We start from the raw sequence: 16,445 nt of genomic DNA, 5'->3' as shown, positions 1-16,445 counted from the left end.
AATCACCTCAGGGCTTAAATTCAATATTTCGGATCAAAGCCCTCTCTCAAGAATAAGCCATATCTTTATAATATGAGGCAATATCCGGATGTGAACTCATAGAGATCAAAGTTTTAAAAATTTTTTTGAATATTCAATTTTCGGTCTATAACGGGATTATTATTATTTTATTCGCGCTATCAATTGATTGCCATCGTTAGATTAGCACGCAGATCTGATTCAATTCGATTCGAATGACGTATGTAGCCTATTCGTTTTATTGCCACAGATTACATTAAATTTCCCTCCGAATGAGACAGCGGGTTTTTCCCAACTCGTTTAGATTATAAATTTTTACCGCAAAAAGATGAAATAAGTTTCCTATCAGCGACTTTCCTTTTTGTTTCCCCAGCAACGAAAAACAAAATCACACGTTTATTTATTATACGAGCCTCCTGTGTTTTATTACAACAATATTTGATATTGGCCAACGTACCGAGGGAAAATAACACACAACAACAACACCAAAAAAATAATCCCGGTGATTTAAACGCGTTTCCCACCTCGGTGGTATCTAACTCTTATTAGAAAACGAGGAAAAAATCGATCCGAAATATAAGAAAAATGTTTTTCGGATAAAAATTTTTTGTTTGTCTCGAAGAAAACGATAATCTCTTTTTAATCGTCGCTTTATGGAAATTGTTTATATACACATAATATTTATTAGCTTCTTTTCCATCTCTGATTTTTCTATTTATTAATAAGGTAAAGGAAGAGGGGGGGAATTACATATGAGAGAGAGGAAAAATCTTTGCTCGCTCTTTTGATTTTATATTTATTTATTTATTTGCGTGTGGTTGTTGATGTTGTTGGTTTCTCGGATAGTGGGAAGGATTTGTTGTGTTGGTGTAGTTATAGCTGGGCTTTATTTTTTTAATAGTTGGCTGCCCCTGTGTGTGTGTGTGTGTTGTTTAGATTTCCTTTCATTGGCCATCGCTGGGTCTTTGATAACAGGGGGCCCCCATTTTTATGTATTATCATACAACAGTGTATAGGTATAGGTATACACTGATGGACGGTTTCGAGCTTCTGGCAGCATCCATCACGTTTTTGTGATGATGGCGGTCCAGCAGCAGCCTCACATCTGAGTACATATCATCATCAGACTTCTGTGCGCTTCTTCTCTTATTCTTTTCCTTTCGAATTTCCGAATGTATCCATCTTTCAGATCCCAACGAGGCCTCATTACCAATGCAAATGAGCCATCCATCTTTTGCTCCTCTGCGTTCCTCATAGGAAAAATCAAAAAAAAAGGTTATAGAGCTATAGAAAAGAGATAGATAATATGCACACACCCCTATAATTCGACTATAGAGCTGCTGCTGCTGCTCTCTAGATCGTCGTCTTGTGTATTATATAGCCGAGAGCGGCCTCCAAAAAAATATTTCGTTCGGTTCGTTATTACAAAAAAAAAATCAAAAGCGGCCGTGTACACAACACGCGATCAACATTTCTGAATTTATAATTCGACCAAGATTTTCGTTTATTTTTTATTTTTTTTAATTGAATGATCCGCAGTCGTCCGTCAGAATAAACCAGAAGACCAAAAAAGATGGCCAGACGGGAGATATCAAATAAATTTAAAAAAAAAGACCAGGTGCTGCTGGGCGCATTTTCCTAGAAAAGCCAGAAAATTTCAAAAAAACGGTTAACTAATAATCAGGAAAAACGATTGAGGCGAGACAAAACCAGAAGGAGGTGTCATGTCCAACGCGAAGAAATCGATTGTTAATACAGAATCACACACAAAAAGATAACAGCTATATAGCGAGAGAGAGGGAGAGAGAGCTATAGTGCTGTAGACACACTATTCAAAAAAGTTGCCCAACCAGAAGATGAGTGGATATGTACATTATTCAGAGCGTGGAGACGGCCATTTTATTCGATGTCTTTTCATACGTGTTTAGCTGGAATCGAGATAGGCGAAAAAACGAGCAGAGCGTGTACCAGTCTGTGTCTGTGTGTGCTGGGGATATGCTATATATCTCTCTCAACAGAATAAATATTATATAAAAGGTGGTGGTGGCGACTGGCCGGCGGACGAGAGAAACGGGCAGCAGAGAGTCAAACACCCGTGTAAATGTAATTCGTAGACATCACACACAAGTTTATCCCCCCTCGTGCACCGAGTGCCCAAGAATATAAGAAGCAACAGAACAGCAGCTAGCAGCACACACGGTGATGTATTTTAATGGGTAGGCTTGGCCGCTCAAGTGTTGAGAGTCGTTTGCCGGACTCTCTCACCAACTCGCTCGAAGTTTTTTCTTTATTCGCTCGACAGCAGAGAGAGAAAATAAAAAAATAGACTGTTGGCCAGTTGAGTTAGTCACTGCTGTGCGCACCTGTCCTTGATCATAATACAACAGCAGCCAGTTCTACTGCTGTGTATAATATCTCAACTCTCAAATCGTCTGTGTATAAGACTCCCCTAGCAGAATGGAAAGCCGGGAAGAATAATAATAAAAACTGCTCGTGTGTCTTTTGCGCAACTTTCTTCTTCTTTTTATTTTTATGGATTGATATATACAGCGAAGGTGGAGGGGGGAGATAGAACGCTGGCAGCTATTTACACATTGCGCATGGACGTATAGACACAGAGTTGCAAAATTATTAAATGGCGGAAGCCGGGCGCTGATGGCGGCGGCGGCGCTGGCCGAGCGTGCCATCGTTTAACACAGCCCAAACTGCCGTGATGTGCACATGCGCAGAAAAACTGGCACATCTCATACCCGCGCGCGCAACCGAATCAAAGCCTCAAAATGATATGCCGAATTTATTTCATAATAATTCGACCCAGAAAGTAGATAGAAATTCAACACGTACAAGGTCGCATTCGTTTCAATTCTGGTTATTTTTTGATTGGGCGGCAAATATTTGAAATTTGATTATATACCTGCGTCATTACTTCTAGGAAATTTTGCAACGGTGTTGAGCAATTTCATCTCATTATTAAAAAATTCAATTTTGATTTGATTTGATTTTTCGCAGAACCAAGTGGAAGAGGCAGACGGCGGTCGGTTTGGAATTGCTGGCCGAGGCCGGAAACTACGCCAGTCTGCAGCGGATGTACGGCGGCGCCAACGGTTACGGCTGGCCTTACGGTCCCATGACCCAGGGACCGCCCCCGGGACCGCCCAACTCGGCGGCAGCGGCCGCCGCAGCTGCCGCTTCGATGGACCTCTACTACCGTCAAGCGGCGGCCGCCGCCGCCCTCCAGAAGCCGCTACCTTACCGGCTCTACCCTGGCCAGCAGCAGCAGCAGCAGCAACCGGGCGGCGGTGGGCCGGTTCATTCGGGCCACCACGTCGGAGTGCCGGCCGGCTCGTCCGGCAGTCCCATTTCCACCTCGTCGCCACTGCCCAGCCATCATCCGTACCCGGCGGGATTGAGTCCGCTGCTCAGCGCGGCCAATTCGGCCTCGGCCGGACTCAGTTCCTTGGCCGCCGCCTCGGCGGCCATCACGTCTCAGCTCTACCCGGGCAACAACAACAATAACAACAACAACAACAACGGCAACCGGGCTGATTCGTCGTCATAATTTTGTTTCTTTATCTTGTCCATCAGGGACTCCGTTCCGTCCGTTTGGTTTGATTTTTGTTTTTGTTGTTGCGCGTTTAGACTTTTGCCCAGCATTAGCGAATTTTGGCGTTTTTGTTTCTTTTTTCTTGTTTGATTTGATTTCGTTTTGTTTTGTGTGTAAATGCGGGTGATTCTTCTTCTTCTCCTTTTTCCTGCATATATAATTCACCCCCGTCGGCAGTGCGTGTGTTGCGTCATCTCATCCATTTTTTTGGCTATATCCCGCGAAATTTAAAAAATTCAAAAATTGGAAGAAAAAAAACTTGTTTGTTTTTTCTGTGTGTGTGTGTGTGTATCCCCCCGGCATCTGATCATTCTATTAGAAGACAAATATTTAAGAATGCACGACCATGATCTCAAGTGTGTGCCTGCAGTCGATTCCCCCCTCCCACTCTCCTTCCTCTGTTAAATTTAATCTTGCATTCGTTTTTGAAATGTCAAAGCCACGCAATTGTTTAAATTTTTCCTCCTTTCATCGTCGCGAAACGAGAAATGTTTTATTTCGGGAGTTGGCGGCGGACGGCATTTCAAACTTTATATTATTATAAGAGACACACACACACACGCAATAACGACGTGAGAGACGATCATTAACGAAAAGATTCAAAACATTCCCCCCTCCTCCTCCGCTATTTACTACGTGATTGTGATATAAAATATACACATGAAAAGCAAAAAAAAAATTAATTAATTCAATAATTCAATTTTCTTTTTTTTTCTAAAAAAAAAAGAAAAAGAAAATCACAATTCGCTTGCCGACATGTTGGCGCTGTGTGTCATCAAACCTTGTGTTCATTCGACAACAAAAAATAAAATCAATCCATCTGAGAACTTTAAAGAAATAAAACAAAATGAATAATTGGGATTTAATTAACTATTATGCTGGCGTCCAACAGCAGTTGGCGGTCGTATAGCGTCATTTTCAATATTTTCTTTCTGTTCATAACTATTTGCCATTTCTTTTATGTGCTGTACAGTAAAATTCCGTTTGACTAATAACTCACATGCCCGCCATTATTTTGTGGAATATTGTTTCTTGAATTTATTATTTCGATTTTTGCGTCCCCCCTGTTCATTTTTTGAGTGTGTCCGTGTTTTTTAAATGTTGCGCAGTGTCTCTCTCTCTCACTACTCTTTTCTCTCTCTCCTCTATCTTGTGGAAAACAAAATTCAATTTTTTCTTTGATTGTTTCGATATTTCCTATCGCAATTTTAATCTGTATAGCCGTGCAGTTCAGCTTTTTGACAAGACAAAAAAATTCACCCCCCTCCCTCTACCCCACAGTGGAAATAATGTACATAAGATAAGCCATTTTGACTCAGAATTAACGACGAACAAAAAGAATGAAAAATCCGGAAAGGAGAAGTAAGAGAGAAAATACAGACCATTGAAAAGAAAAAATCATTTTTTAAAATTTTCGCTTTTTATTTTTTTATATTTTTCTAAATCATCACAATACAAAATTTAATGGGTCTCGTTAAAAAAAAGAAAAAAAGAGTTGTTTGGCCCTTGTTGCCTGTATAGTTAAGTATACAATCATCAGTCTATATCTTTTTTTGGGAAAAAAAAAGAAATTCCGTCCAGCAGTTAGCGCGTCATCCGTTCTAATGGGTTATTCCCCTCCCCCTCCCTCTAGTTTTTGAAAAAGTCTATCCAATTAAACATCCGGAGTTTGAAAGAAAACTATCTCATCATTTTTTTTTTTCAACCCCCCACTAAATTTAATTCGAATTTTTTTGAAACTCAAAAATGAAATTCAAACTTGGCGCCATTTATTTGAAATTGACAAATTGAATTATAAGAAGCCCCAAAACCGCAAAACAACAGCGATGCACCAGCAGCAGTCAATTGAGTGAAGTGAAAATAATATGCAGTTATCTAGCGTACATGTCTACATTTGAATGTGTTTTATAAAATACTAAATACATACAAATTTGGTTTTTCCAACATTATATAGACACAGCAGCGGAGAGAGAGCGGGCGGCGTGACAGCTTTTCTCTTTTTTCTTTCCATATCTCCGCCTCTTTTTTCGTTATAAGCTGCTGACACTGCGCTTATATATATATATATATACCTACTAGCTACTCCTTTGATGATGGCAAAGAAGAAGCTTCTGACAACCGCCACTTTGTCAGCAGCACACACACACAATTCTTCTTTATTATCATCGTCGTCATCAACTCAGCAACTCTGCTCGGCTCTTTTTATTTCTCTCTCTTCGTGCGTACATGATAAAACATTTTAAAATTCCAATCAAATCTTTTTCTTTTTTCATTTCTCTATTAACCGCAATCTAAACAGCGGAGAATTATTATCTAATCATTTCCCCATGTTTTTCTCTCTTATAATATCAAAAATGTTTTCCTTTTGAGAGAAATAATTTCCCTATAGCGGCCAGCCGCCGGCCGTTTTATTCCACAGCAGAGCCTCCTTGATGTTGAGCTACACAAAGGTCTCAAAGTTCAAAATCCAAACCATTCAGCATCACATACACACCCCCAACTGGGCAACTATCTGAAGCTAGAAGAGAGAGAGATGCCATCATCATCATCATCATCGTTCTTATTTTTATTCAAATTCTTTTCTCTTTGCCTTAGCAAGACTCTCTCTCTCTCGGATCTCAACAAAAATCAAGAAACATATACGATCACCTTTTGATGATGAAGTGTAATGGATCCAACAGGTAGCCGAATCGGACGGGAATGATGGGGGCCCCTTATATAAATATCTTTTCTTTTCTTCCCTTTTGGGATATTATATATGAAACAGAGGCTCTCTTTTGTGTGTGTTTCTTTCTATTTTTTTTTTCCTGGCTGTGCTACCGCGTCAGGAGCTGTGTGCGCCCGTCCTGATAGCCTCTTTTGCTCCTTCAACAAAAATGAATTTTTTGGGGGTTTTTAACAGGAGCCAGTAGCTCTCCTATCAGGTCCTATGCATCGCCCTTTTTGATTTTTCCTCATGAGGAAGAAGGAGAAGAAGAAGCTGGTATGATTTGCATAGTTGCACGCGAGATGATGGATCAGGCCAGTCAGCGCTGAAGAGGTTGAGCTCCTGGAAGGTTTTCGGAACGCGCAAGCCGCCCATCAAAAGCGGGACGACACCTCGGGGGGTGTTAGCGTCGAATAAGAAAAAATAAATATTCGGGTTCTTTCTGTTGTGTGGTTGCCGTGGTGACGGACCCTGGGCATTTATTTTTTTATTTTTCACGTTTAATAATTTTCTTATCACATGATCGTCGTCCCGGCGAGAGATCAGCCAACCGTGACTGTGTCACCTGACTTGAACATAACACACGTATAAGAGCTAGCTCAGCTACTGTGAGACTATGTTATCAACATTCTCTCCTCTGCGACCCTATTCCTTTCTGGAGAGATGTGGAGGAATCAACAGCAGCGCAGTGCCGACATATCTTTTGGATGATGGAGGGAAAGTTTGAACAAACTCCCCAAAAAAAAACATTTATTTTTCCAGCTCGTTTTATTTTTTGATGAGATGACAACGGGTGGTCATAGTCGAAAAATCCGGATTAGAGCGGACGGTTTATTTTTTCAAAACACATTGGGAACTGACTTGCGTACAACACGAGCAAGTTATATATAAGAGATATGACTGTGTTGTATATAGACGCTCTATACTCTACACAACCTGATTGCCTATAAACACCCAGTTCGGCGGGAACAGATGAGCGGCAGTTTGACCTTTGAGTTATTCTCTATGGGAAATCAGAAAAAAGGAATATTTTTTTTGCTCGTGAACCCCGCGGGAATATTACACAAAACAAACAGAAAAAAAAAAATTTTATTTTTTATTCTCCCCTCAAAACGACGACGGTGAGAGAGTCTTCAAACCGCTAAAAAGACATTATTCTAATTACAGGTTGGCTAATGGGCCATATCTCGGGGTCTCCCTCAAAGAAGAAAAAAAAGAAAAAGCGGATATGTTAACTTATTATATGTGTAGATATACCTCACCTCATTATGCCCTACACTCGAGCAGCTCCGGCGGAACGGCTGCGATGTATACATAGGGATATACGAAGAATAGAAAAGAGCCGCGCGGCCTATCTCCATTTAGCAGAGTCAAAAACCCATGAGAAAAAATAAGGTGATTGCCGTTTATTCAACAGATCGGGAAAAAAAAATAAGTTGTTTTCTTAAAAGCCTTTTTTTTCTCTTATTCCATCAAGCGTCCTCATTATCACAAAGAAAAAAATTTTTGGGGTGGTAAATTGAGTTGATTCTTTTCAAATCGGCACTCCATTGATGGACAAAAAAAATAGAATTTTATTTTCTTAAACAGAGGCGCCCTTTTTTCTTTTTAAATGTCTAACGATTTAGTTCTTTTCTTCCATCTATTTAAACGGCTGAGGGGGGGAGCAAAACTGTTTTGTTTGATGCTGCTGCTGAACTGATGACCAGATGAAACAGCAGTTCAACTATAGCTCTGTTTGGACGTAGAGATTTATATAATACACAATAGCCAGCCCCCCCTTTTTAAAAATATCGTCGGAGAGATCTCCGACGATCGTAAATCTTGGTCCGAGGGAATTGGAGGGGGGCTAAACGTTTAGTTAACTGGCCCATCTTATTATATCCTCCCAAAAAGTCTATTTTGGGGGAGAGAAAAAAGAAGCGATTCATTACCAACAGGAAAAGGGAGGTTAATTGTATCTCCTATGCTCTTTCGTATGTATACCGGTATATACAGTATACAAGACCTTCAATTTCTATTTTTATTAAGCCAAAAAAAAAAGTAATTTAGAAAAAAATACAGGACCAGATGACTACCAAATATCTAACGTTTCATTCGTACCAACCCAACTCTATTTTGATATAAATAGCGAGGGGAGAAATTTTAAAAGGCTCTCTCTTGATCTAACGCAATCAAGCAGCAGCAGCAGGTGCTTATATATACAAAGCTCGTTATACCTGCACAGTCAATTACATATCGACATCCGGTCAGTGTATACAACTATAAATATAGACGGTATAAAAATCTATCTGTTTATTATTATAATGAAGGCTGGTGTACTGGATTCGGGCGGTGTGTACAGGTCATCCAACAACAAAACAACCGAGCTTATATAATCAAACATATCTCTAAGCTCATCACGCGGGGTTTCAAATGAGCCCTCGTGGTTCTTTTAAAAAAAATGATTGACCCCCTCCAATTAAAAGATGCGTCAGATTATTATATTTATACAATTATACATCCCAATTATAATTGTCCGCGGGTTTATTTTATTTTTTAAAATAATTATTTAACTCTTTTGAGAGAAAAAAAGAGGCATCAATGACAATAACAACAATCTGTAAAAGGGTTCCAGGGCACGGATATTTCTTATATGTCCAGCAAAGGAAAAAACTTTTATTGTCTACGCGATAGTTGTATGATGAGAAGTTTTCGGTGTATATAATAATATAATAACGTGAAACGGTAGAAAAGAAGAAGCTCTCTAGCCCTTTTTCTTTCGGGCCGACAAAAAGGCCACCGACACAAGCGGTCGGTATAGCATATCACGCTGCGACAGCGATTATATGAACTAAACGAGTACATAAAAGTGTTTTTTCTTTTTTTCTTTTTTCAAGAAAGAACAACTTATTAAGTGAGTGAATAGAGAAAGAGCTGTAGCTAGCTCCCCTTTTATTCTTCTATATAAGGAAAAAGAAAGAAAAAAAGACAATCTTATTTTCTATTCTTATATTATTTTTTGTACAGTAGGTAGGCTACATTCTTATTATACATAACTTTCTGGCCAGTCATTTCATTTATCACATTATTGCCGGTGAGTGGCGCAATTGAATTGAAACGGTCAACGCGCATCGCTGTTTTAGTTTTTTCTTTTTTTTTCTCTTCGTGAATATTATTACACGAGAAATTTATTTAGAAAGAATCTCCCGCGTTTTATGCCGTTAACCATCTTAAAAAAAATTTTCCTTTAAAAAATATAAAAGAAGAAGAGAGAAATGGTTCCATGAATGTTTGAATGGAGCCACGCTGGGAGATTCACGACCGGTAGACTGCTGCCACATATAGACTCCCTACTGGTCTATACATATTATATGTATATTTATATACACACAGTATGTGTGTGTGTGTGTGTGTGTGTGTGGAGAGCCAACCCCGAAAGTTATATAGTGCTGGATATATAGGAGCAAACAGTAATTTGATTCTTTTTTTTTCTGGAACTTTTGTGATTAGATTATGTGTACACACGTATAGCGCAATAAACCAAAAGGAAATCGTCGAGTTGAGACCTTATAAATATATTTCTATCCAATTATTTGGGTTTCATTCTGATATAGAAAGTGCAAATATTGTGGGTTATTCAGTTATATGCGATTTTATCCTTGAGTTCAAGCTATCATTATCATTTGTCGATGTGAAATAACCCATCAGAGCAGCAGACGACTGGATAGCTATACGCAACTTAATCTGTCCGTCATTGCAAAGTGATCTGCCTTTATAAGGCCATTCGAATTACCGGCGCGCTATTTTCTACCGGCTATATAGAACTCTACATATTATTGCGTACATACACACATTATAACTGTCGTCATTGCACAAGTCAATTAGACGTCTAATACAATCGCCCATCGCTTTCCTATACAGCTGATTTCAATTGATATTAGGTAAAATGTTTTTTATTTTATATTTTCGGATCAATGAACGGGGCGTTTTCCAACAATCTATAGACGCACACTCTCATGTATTGAATATATAATCTAAAAATATATATACTTATTTGATTTTTGCATAAGCGACAGTATAATAAACTATATAGACGTTTGATCTATTTGATATATAGACGTTGATGTATATATATATCCCGGCGCACTTTATATCCAGCCAGGTAGTTCATATACATACGGAGCGCGCGCACGATCTAAATATAAATATAAAAGTGTATCAAAAACTTGTCTGTATGTAATATACACCAAAATACCTTTTAGGATATTCCAAAATAGGAAATGACGCATTTTGTGGCGAAAGTGATTTTAAATTTTTTTTTTACAAAATTTTCATTTTCAAACCGCTCCAGCGCGCGCTTTATAAATAATTTATAAACAGCTAAAATATAATAATAGCCTAAATAGGAAGTCTATATACGCATGGCGAAAAAAAAAAAAAAAAATACGAAATATAAATATTTGAAAAGAGAAAAGAACAAAGGACTACTATATAGAGACGAGCGACACAGCACGCGAAAAGAATATAAGAGAGAAAAACTAGTTTTATTTTCCTGAGCTCTTTTTTCGGTCTTATCGCTGATTGGGAAAGTGGGTTGCATTGTGAACAAGTCGACTGTTTTGTTATATTTATTTCGGCGAGCTGCTGCTGCTGCTCATTGAAATTCTTCCTGTTGGTGTGTTGTGGGTTTATATTTTTTGGTCATAGATTTTTCAGCGCGTCATTTCTTAATTTTCTCCGATAGGAGCAACGCACAATCAGCCACTTATACGTACCCATAAAATATTTCCTTTTCTTTTTTTTTTTTTTTAGTTTTTCTTGTTTTTAAATGTTTGGGAATTCGTTTAAAATAAATGGAGGAAGAAGACACCGCCGCCGATGCCGCCGCCTTTTTCTCTATTGGTTTTCGTTGTTTTCTTCTTCTTCTTCGGCAAGTTGACTAATGACCGGCCGTCAGCCACAGAGGAGAAAGGGAAAACAACAAAAATCCGACTCTCTAAATACATAAATAGGACGTGCTCTTTAAGAAACCATCTAATATGCATTTATAGATAAATAAATTGAAAGAATAAGGCAGCAGCAGAGCTATTGTATCCATATCTATACAACAACAGAGCACACACACACATGATATGGGGAAGCGTGTGTGCTCTTTTATATTCATCGGTCAGCCTCCCGTTTTTGTTAAATCAAAAAATCCTGCGAGGTTCTATATTGAGGGTCATCTTTTTTTCCCCCTCTTAATATCTCCACGTCGGATCATTTTGTATCGGGCGAAAAAAAGGTAAAACATTTATGCCTTCTGGAAAAAACACAAGAGAGGATTTACATGTATACGGTAGCTCTTGTGTGTATAAGGGTAGCGCTGGATTCCTGTCGTCGGATAGAGCTACTGGAAAAGAAAATTTATTTAAAAAAGAAGAATAAGATTTTGAAGCGCACGCCATCGCTTCCATCTTTGTCTTCTATGCGTCGAGGCGTGTGTGTGTGGGATGTCGGGGAAGCGACAGCTGATTGGCCAGAAAACGCGCGGTAGCCCAAAAAATAAATAAATAAATAAATGCGTAGGTCTATATTTGATTAGACATCTTTTTATTTTTAACCAAGAGCTTTTTATTTGGAATTCCACAGCGCGATGTGCCAATCACGCGCGTTTCAAACGGCAGCAATAGAAAACCGGTTACAGCACACACACACACTTTTCAGTATGCAAATGATCGTCGAACTGCTGTTTTTAGCGCCTAAATTTAGATCGGACAGCGCAGCAAAATGGCGAAATATCTCGCGACACATTTTTATAAAAGTCAAGTTGTTGTTGTTCTTGTCGTCTTAATTTATAGATCGTGGGTCGATTGAATCGCCATGTTGCCATATAATTATACCGGGGATTATATCCTGAAAGAAATAAAACGTCCTGAATAAACGATATAAAATGGAAATTAGATATAAAGAGTATAGCAACTATTTAAAAAACCTTTTTATTTTTTTAAATGCGTCGAGAAAAAAGAAATGAGCACAGAGAAAACGTACTTTATTCACTTAATATCTATTTGATGGTAATGGGTTTGTGGAGTTTTTAGACGGTCGACTGGTGCGATGGTGCTGGCCAATCCGGATGTGAACGGTGTAAATGTTATGTAATAAAAAAACGAACCAAAAAGCGTCTAGATCTATATATTTATAATATACACACACCCAACTATACTATCTAAAACACAGAAAAAAAAATATCTATCGTGTATTTATTATCTGTTGTGCTCTTGCGTGTCCCTCTATACGTAATACTGTAGGATATAATAATGGGCCCCGTTTTCTTATACATAAATTCAATATCGGGCCTCCGGTTTTCTTTTTCAAACAAAAAATTTTCTTCTATTATTTATGTCATAACAATTTTTATACCTTCGGTTGGGATATGACGACAGAGGTTTCGGACACACAAGTGTGGCCGTTATATGTATATACCTTTTTCGTTTTGGTTATTATATTATTTTCTCGTTGGTTTTTTGGGTGTTAAAAAATTGGGACATATAACATCGCCGGTCTAAATAAACTATAAAAGCCGCTCTTGAGAAAAACAAACAAATAAAGGCGAGCATAGAATTTTCAAAAGAAAGTTTGTCTCTTATTTTAAACATTGATTAAACGACGCGAAGAAAGCGAACCATAAAAATGTTACCAATAAAATAAAAAAAGGAAAAGAAAAACGGAGCACAATTTCGACGAAATAAAGACCCTATAGCTGCAGTATGTCGAATAAAATTCGACAAAAATATAATAAAAAGATTGGACGCAAGTGTCACAGAGTCCGTCTCGCCAACGGTATTATACACGCACCACAACACAAAGTCGGGTGTGCAAATTAAAATTTGGTTTTCCACGGCCTTGTATAGTTATTTAGGCTGAAAAAAACCGACCAACATTGTCGTGTTTGTTTGCATGTTTATTATTATCTATGCTTTTTAAATTCTCATCATCATTTGCTCGTAGCAGCTCATCAGTCCGTGGATGGTTTTCCCCCAGCCGCCACATTTATTTATTTTTTTTGCGTATACGTGAGAGAATCATCCCCCAACAGCTGATGAAGTTAGGTAACTCTAACAGCTCCTGCTACTTATACAGTTAAACAAAAAAAGGGCTGAGTCATTTCTTCTTATCTCCAATTTGCGTCATCAGAGAGAAAGACACAATATACCTTTCCACCGCAGGAAGAAAAAGGGATAGCGCAATCTAACACACCTGCCGGCAGAAGGTACGTATATCCGCTGGCTCTCCCGCGTGATCAAAAACCGCAGATACACACGCAGCGGTATTTATATAAAATATAATATTGGCCGTGTGTGCAATTATTAATTGACCGAGTCGGCTCTTTTTTTATTATTTTTATTTCACAGTTGTTGCGCTTGTCTCTGCTGTATATCCCAAGAATAATGTTTGTAGTAGACCCAATGACTTTCCCTTCGGGGGAAATTTATTTATTTTTATGATTATTATTTTTTGTTTTCTGGTAGTACTATCTTCTCAATCTGAAAAATGTTTCGGTTTTTATGATTATTTTCACGCTAAACGGAATGTCAACGAGTAAATTGGCCCAGGTGTCTATGCGGGTGTGTGTATAACACCTAACACAGCAAGTGGATATATAACGGGATATTATATTTGTCACTGACCGAATTTATATTTTGTTGCGTCATTTGTCTTTTGATTTCATTTATTATTCCACGTGAATTTATTTTTTGGGGCGGTGAATAAATCACCCGTCTGCTATTATTATTAGCCTATTATTATTATTACATAGAAGAAGAATGAAAGAGGGGCATTTTAATTTCATGTGAACGGCCGTTTAAACTTTGAACGCGCGGAAATGGGCCATTAGCTGCGATGCTCTTGTGCTGCAGCACTTGCGGACGTATATAGGAAAACCCTGGCGGCATCTACGCAACATGTTCCCTCGTCGAGAGTTGTTGACCTTTTCTATACAACACAAATATAGTCTGTAAGTTGCTGTTCTTCTTTTCTTTTTTTTCGAAATATAACCAGAAGCCATCGGGCAACAACAGAGCCCCTCTCACACGGAAATCAAGTCTAGAGAATAACACGCGCATCTTTTTAGTCTACAACAGGTGAATTATAGATAAGCGGCGGTCCAATTAATAACGTGAGATTTTTTTTTTGGTTTGGTCGGATTCCCCCCGCCGTTATTGTGTACCTCCCCCTCCCTCTTATCAACGCACCAGGAGGCTGGGAATATTTTTGAACTGAACGAAAAAAATAAAAATGAAATTCAAGCGAAAATAAAAAATTATTTTTTGGAAATTATTTTTTGAACGACGCGCGCAAAACGGCAAAAGGTTTGAACTTTTGACGGCACCCCCCTAGGAGCTATGTCTAAAGGGGGGTGAGATTCCCTCCCCCCCCTTCTTTGTTTTCTGCCCAGCATGGGAGATGGGAAAAGCTCAACTGAGCTTCCGCCTTTTATACATTTCAGGTGTTTTGGACGGACGAGGGGGGAAACAAATGGGGAGTGAGACCCATAAGGACGTGATTTCGCTTCTGGCCACGACACAACAACAATAACATCCTTCCACCCTCTCCATCCATCCATCCAGCTTTTAAAACAATCGTCCATATATATTTTGGTGTCTGTAATTCGATTGTTATTGCAAAGGGGGAGGAATAATACATCTAGACACCTGCCGGAATGATCAATATCCGCATAAATTCACAGCGGATGGAAACTCTATGAATGATGGATGAACGGTAAATATATAATGGCCTAATATTTTCTAAAGGTAATTTATTAATTCAATCCCCATTTGTAATAACTGATGAAATTATAGAGGTTAAACAGGGGTCAAATTTTTATATGTACCTAAACATAATTAAATATAACCCGGTCGCGAAAATCGTGAAAATACAAATTTTAAAAATGAAATTTTTCGGTTTTTCGAAACTTCCGGCGGTGATTTGCGTGTGAATCGGCGCTCCTAAGAAAAAAAAGGTAAAAAGGAAAGGGGGGAAAAGTTGAACTGTTCCATTGTACACACGTATATGCGTGCTGGATGGATATGTGATGGCACAGCCGCATGAGAGGGTGTAACGACAATGGGGCTCTGCTGTTGATGTGGAGTAAATACTTATAATAATGATAATAATAATCACAAAACTTACAAGCATTCTAAATAGCTGCTGCCAGCCAAAAACAGTTGTGATGGGGGGGACAACAGGAAATATCACACAAGTCTCGGGGTACTGCCCACCTTTAGGATTTTTTTGACGTAATCGCCCAATTTTAATTTTTTCCAAAAATTGTGTATGTCCGTCCCTTTCATTTTGTATTTTTTAGTAACGAAGAATTTCAGAGGAAAAATAAAAAAAATTATTATTTTTATTTTTCAGTCGAGAACAAAAATCCGATCCATCATTTTCTCAAAAAAGAATAGAAAATTTACGTATGCCGCCTCATCATCATATTTCTTATTCTTTTCAATTGCCGGGTAGGTAGATATACACAGTTGTCGTGTTTCATTTGATTCGCTTATTACATTGAGCGCGTGCTAAGCAGAAGAAGAAGACGAAGACGAGATTGGATATGTGTGGAATCTCCGAGCTGCTCTGTTGCTGGTTACGTAGGAAATGAATGATTACACAACAGCAGCAGAAAAGTCTCAGGAAGAAGAGAATGAAATTAAATAATCCAATTGATTCGTTGCGCATAAATTTTTAAACATAAATTTCAAATTCAAATAATTTTTTTATTTTATATTTCCAGGTGTGTCAAGGTCTCGATGACATCAGTGCGGATGGAACCAAAAAATAAAATGGGAGAGAAGCGCTTCGACGTTGTATAATGAAGTTCTTAACCAAAATAAAAATCTGGCGCTATGTAGGAATGACGGCCGATATAAAATCGGCCTGTCCATAAGCGAAACCATCCGACAAAAGCGCCCAGCCAAATGAGAGAGAGATGGACTTGTATCTTTCTCTCTCCGTTCAAATGCCACCTGTTACTTTAGACTCTGTTTAAGACTCTCTCTATGCTGTGTGCCGCCCCAATCAAAGGTAGTACGCTTGGCATAGAGCAGTGGCAGCAGCAGCAGCAACTCATTAAGTCGTAATTAGATCCATTAGGTT

General features: G+C 38.6%; 1 protein-coding gene across 2 annotated transcripts in view; it reads left to right on the top strand.

The window, feature by feature from the left end:
* LOC124196654 (homeobox protein B-H1-like) overlaps positions 1-5,032 on the top strand; it is a 96,014-nt gene extending 90,982 nt beyond the window's left edge. The window contains exon 3 of one of the 2 annotated variants that reach the window (XM_046591809.1): positions 3,028-5,032. In XM_046591809.1, coding sequence (XP_046447765.1) covers positions 3,028-3,577 — 550 coding nt within the window. In that variant the 3' untranslated portion in view covers positions 3,578-5,032. The remainder of the gene's footprint in view (positions 1-3,027) is intronic. The other variant, XM_046591812.1, reaches the window with a different exon arrangement.
* Positions 5,033-16,445: the final 11,413 nt, after the last annotated feature.

Source organism: Daphnia pulex, chromosome 7, assembly GCF_021134715.1.
Source record: "Daphnia pulex isolate KAP4 chromosome 7, ASM2113471v1".
In the NCBI taxonomy this organism is placed as follows: Eukaryota; Metazoa; Arthropoda; class Branchiopoda; order Diplostraca; family Daphniidae; genus Daphnia; species Daphnia pulex.
The sequence above is the reverse complement of the archived record's forward strand: the minus strand, read 5'-3'. Positions and strand labels throughout refer to the sequence as shown.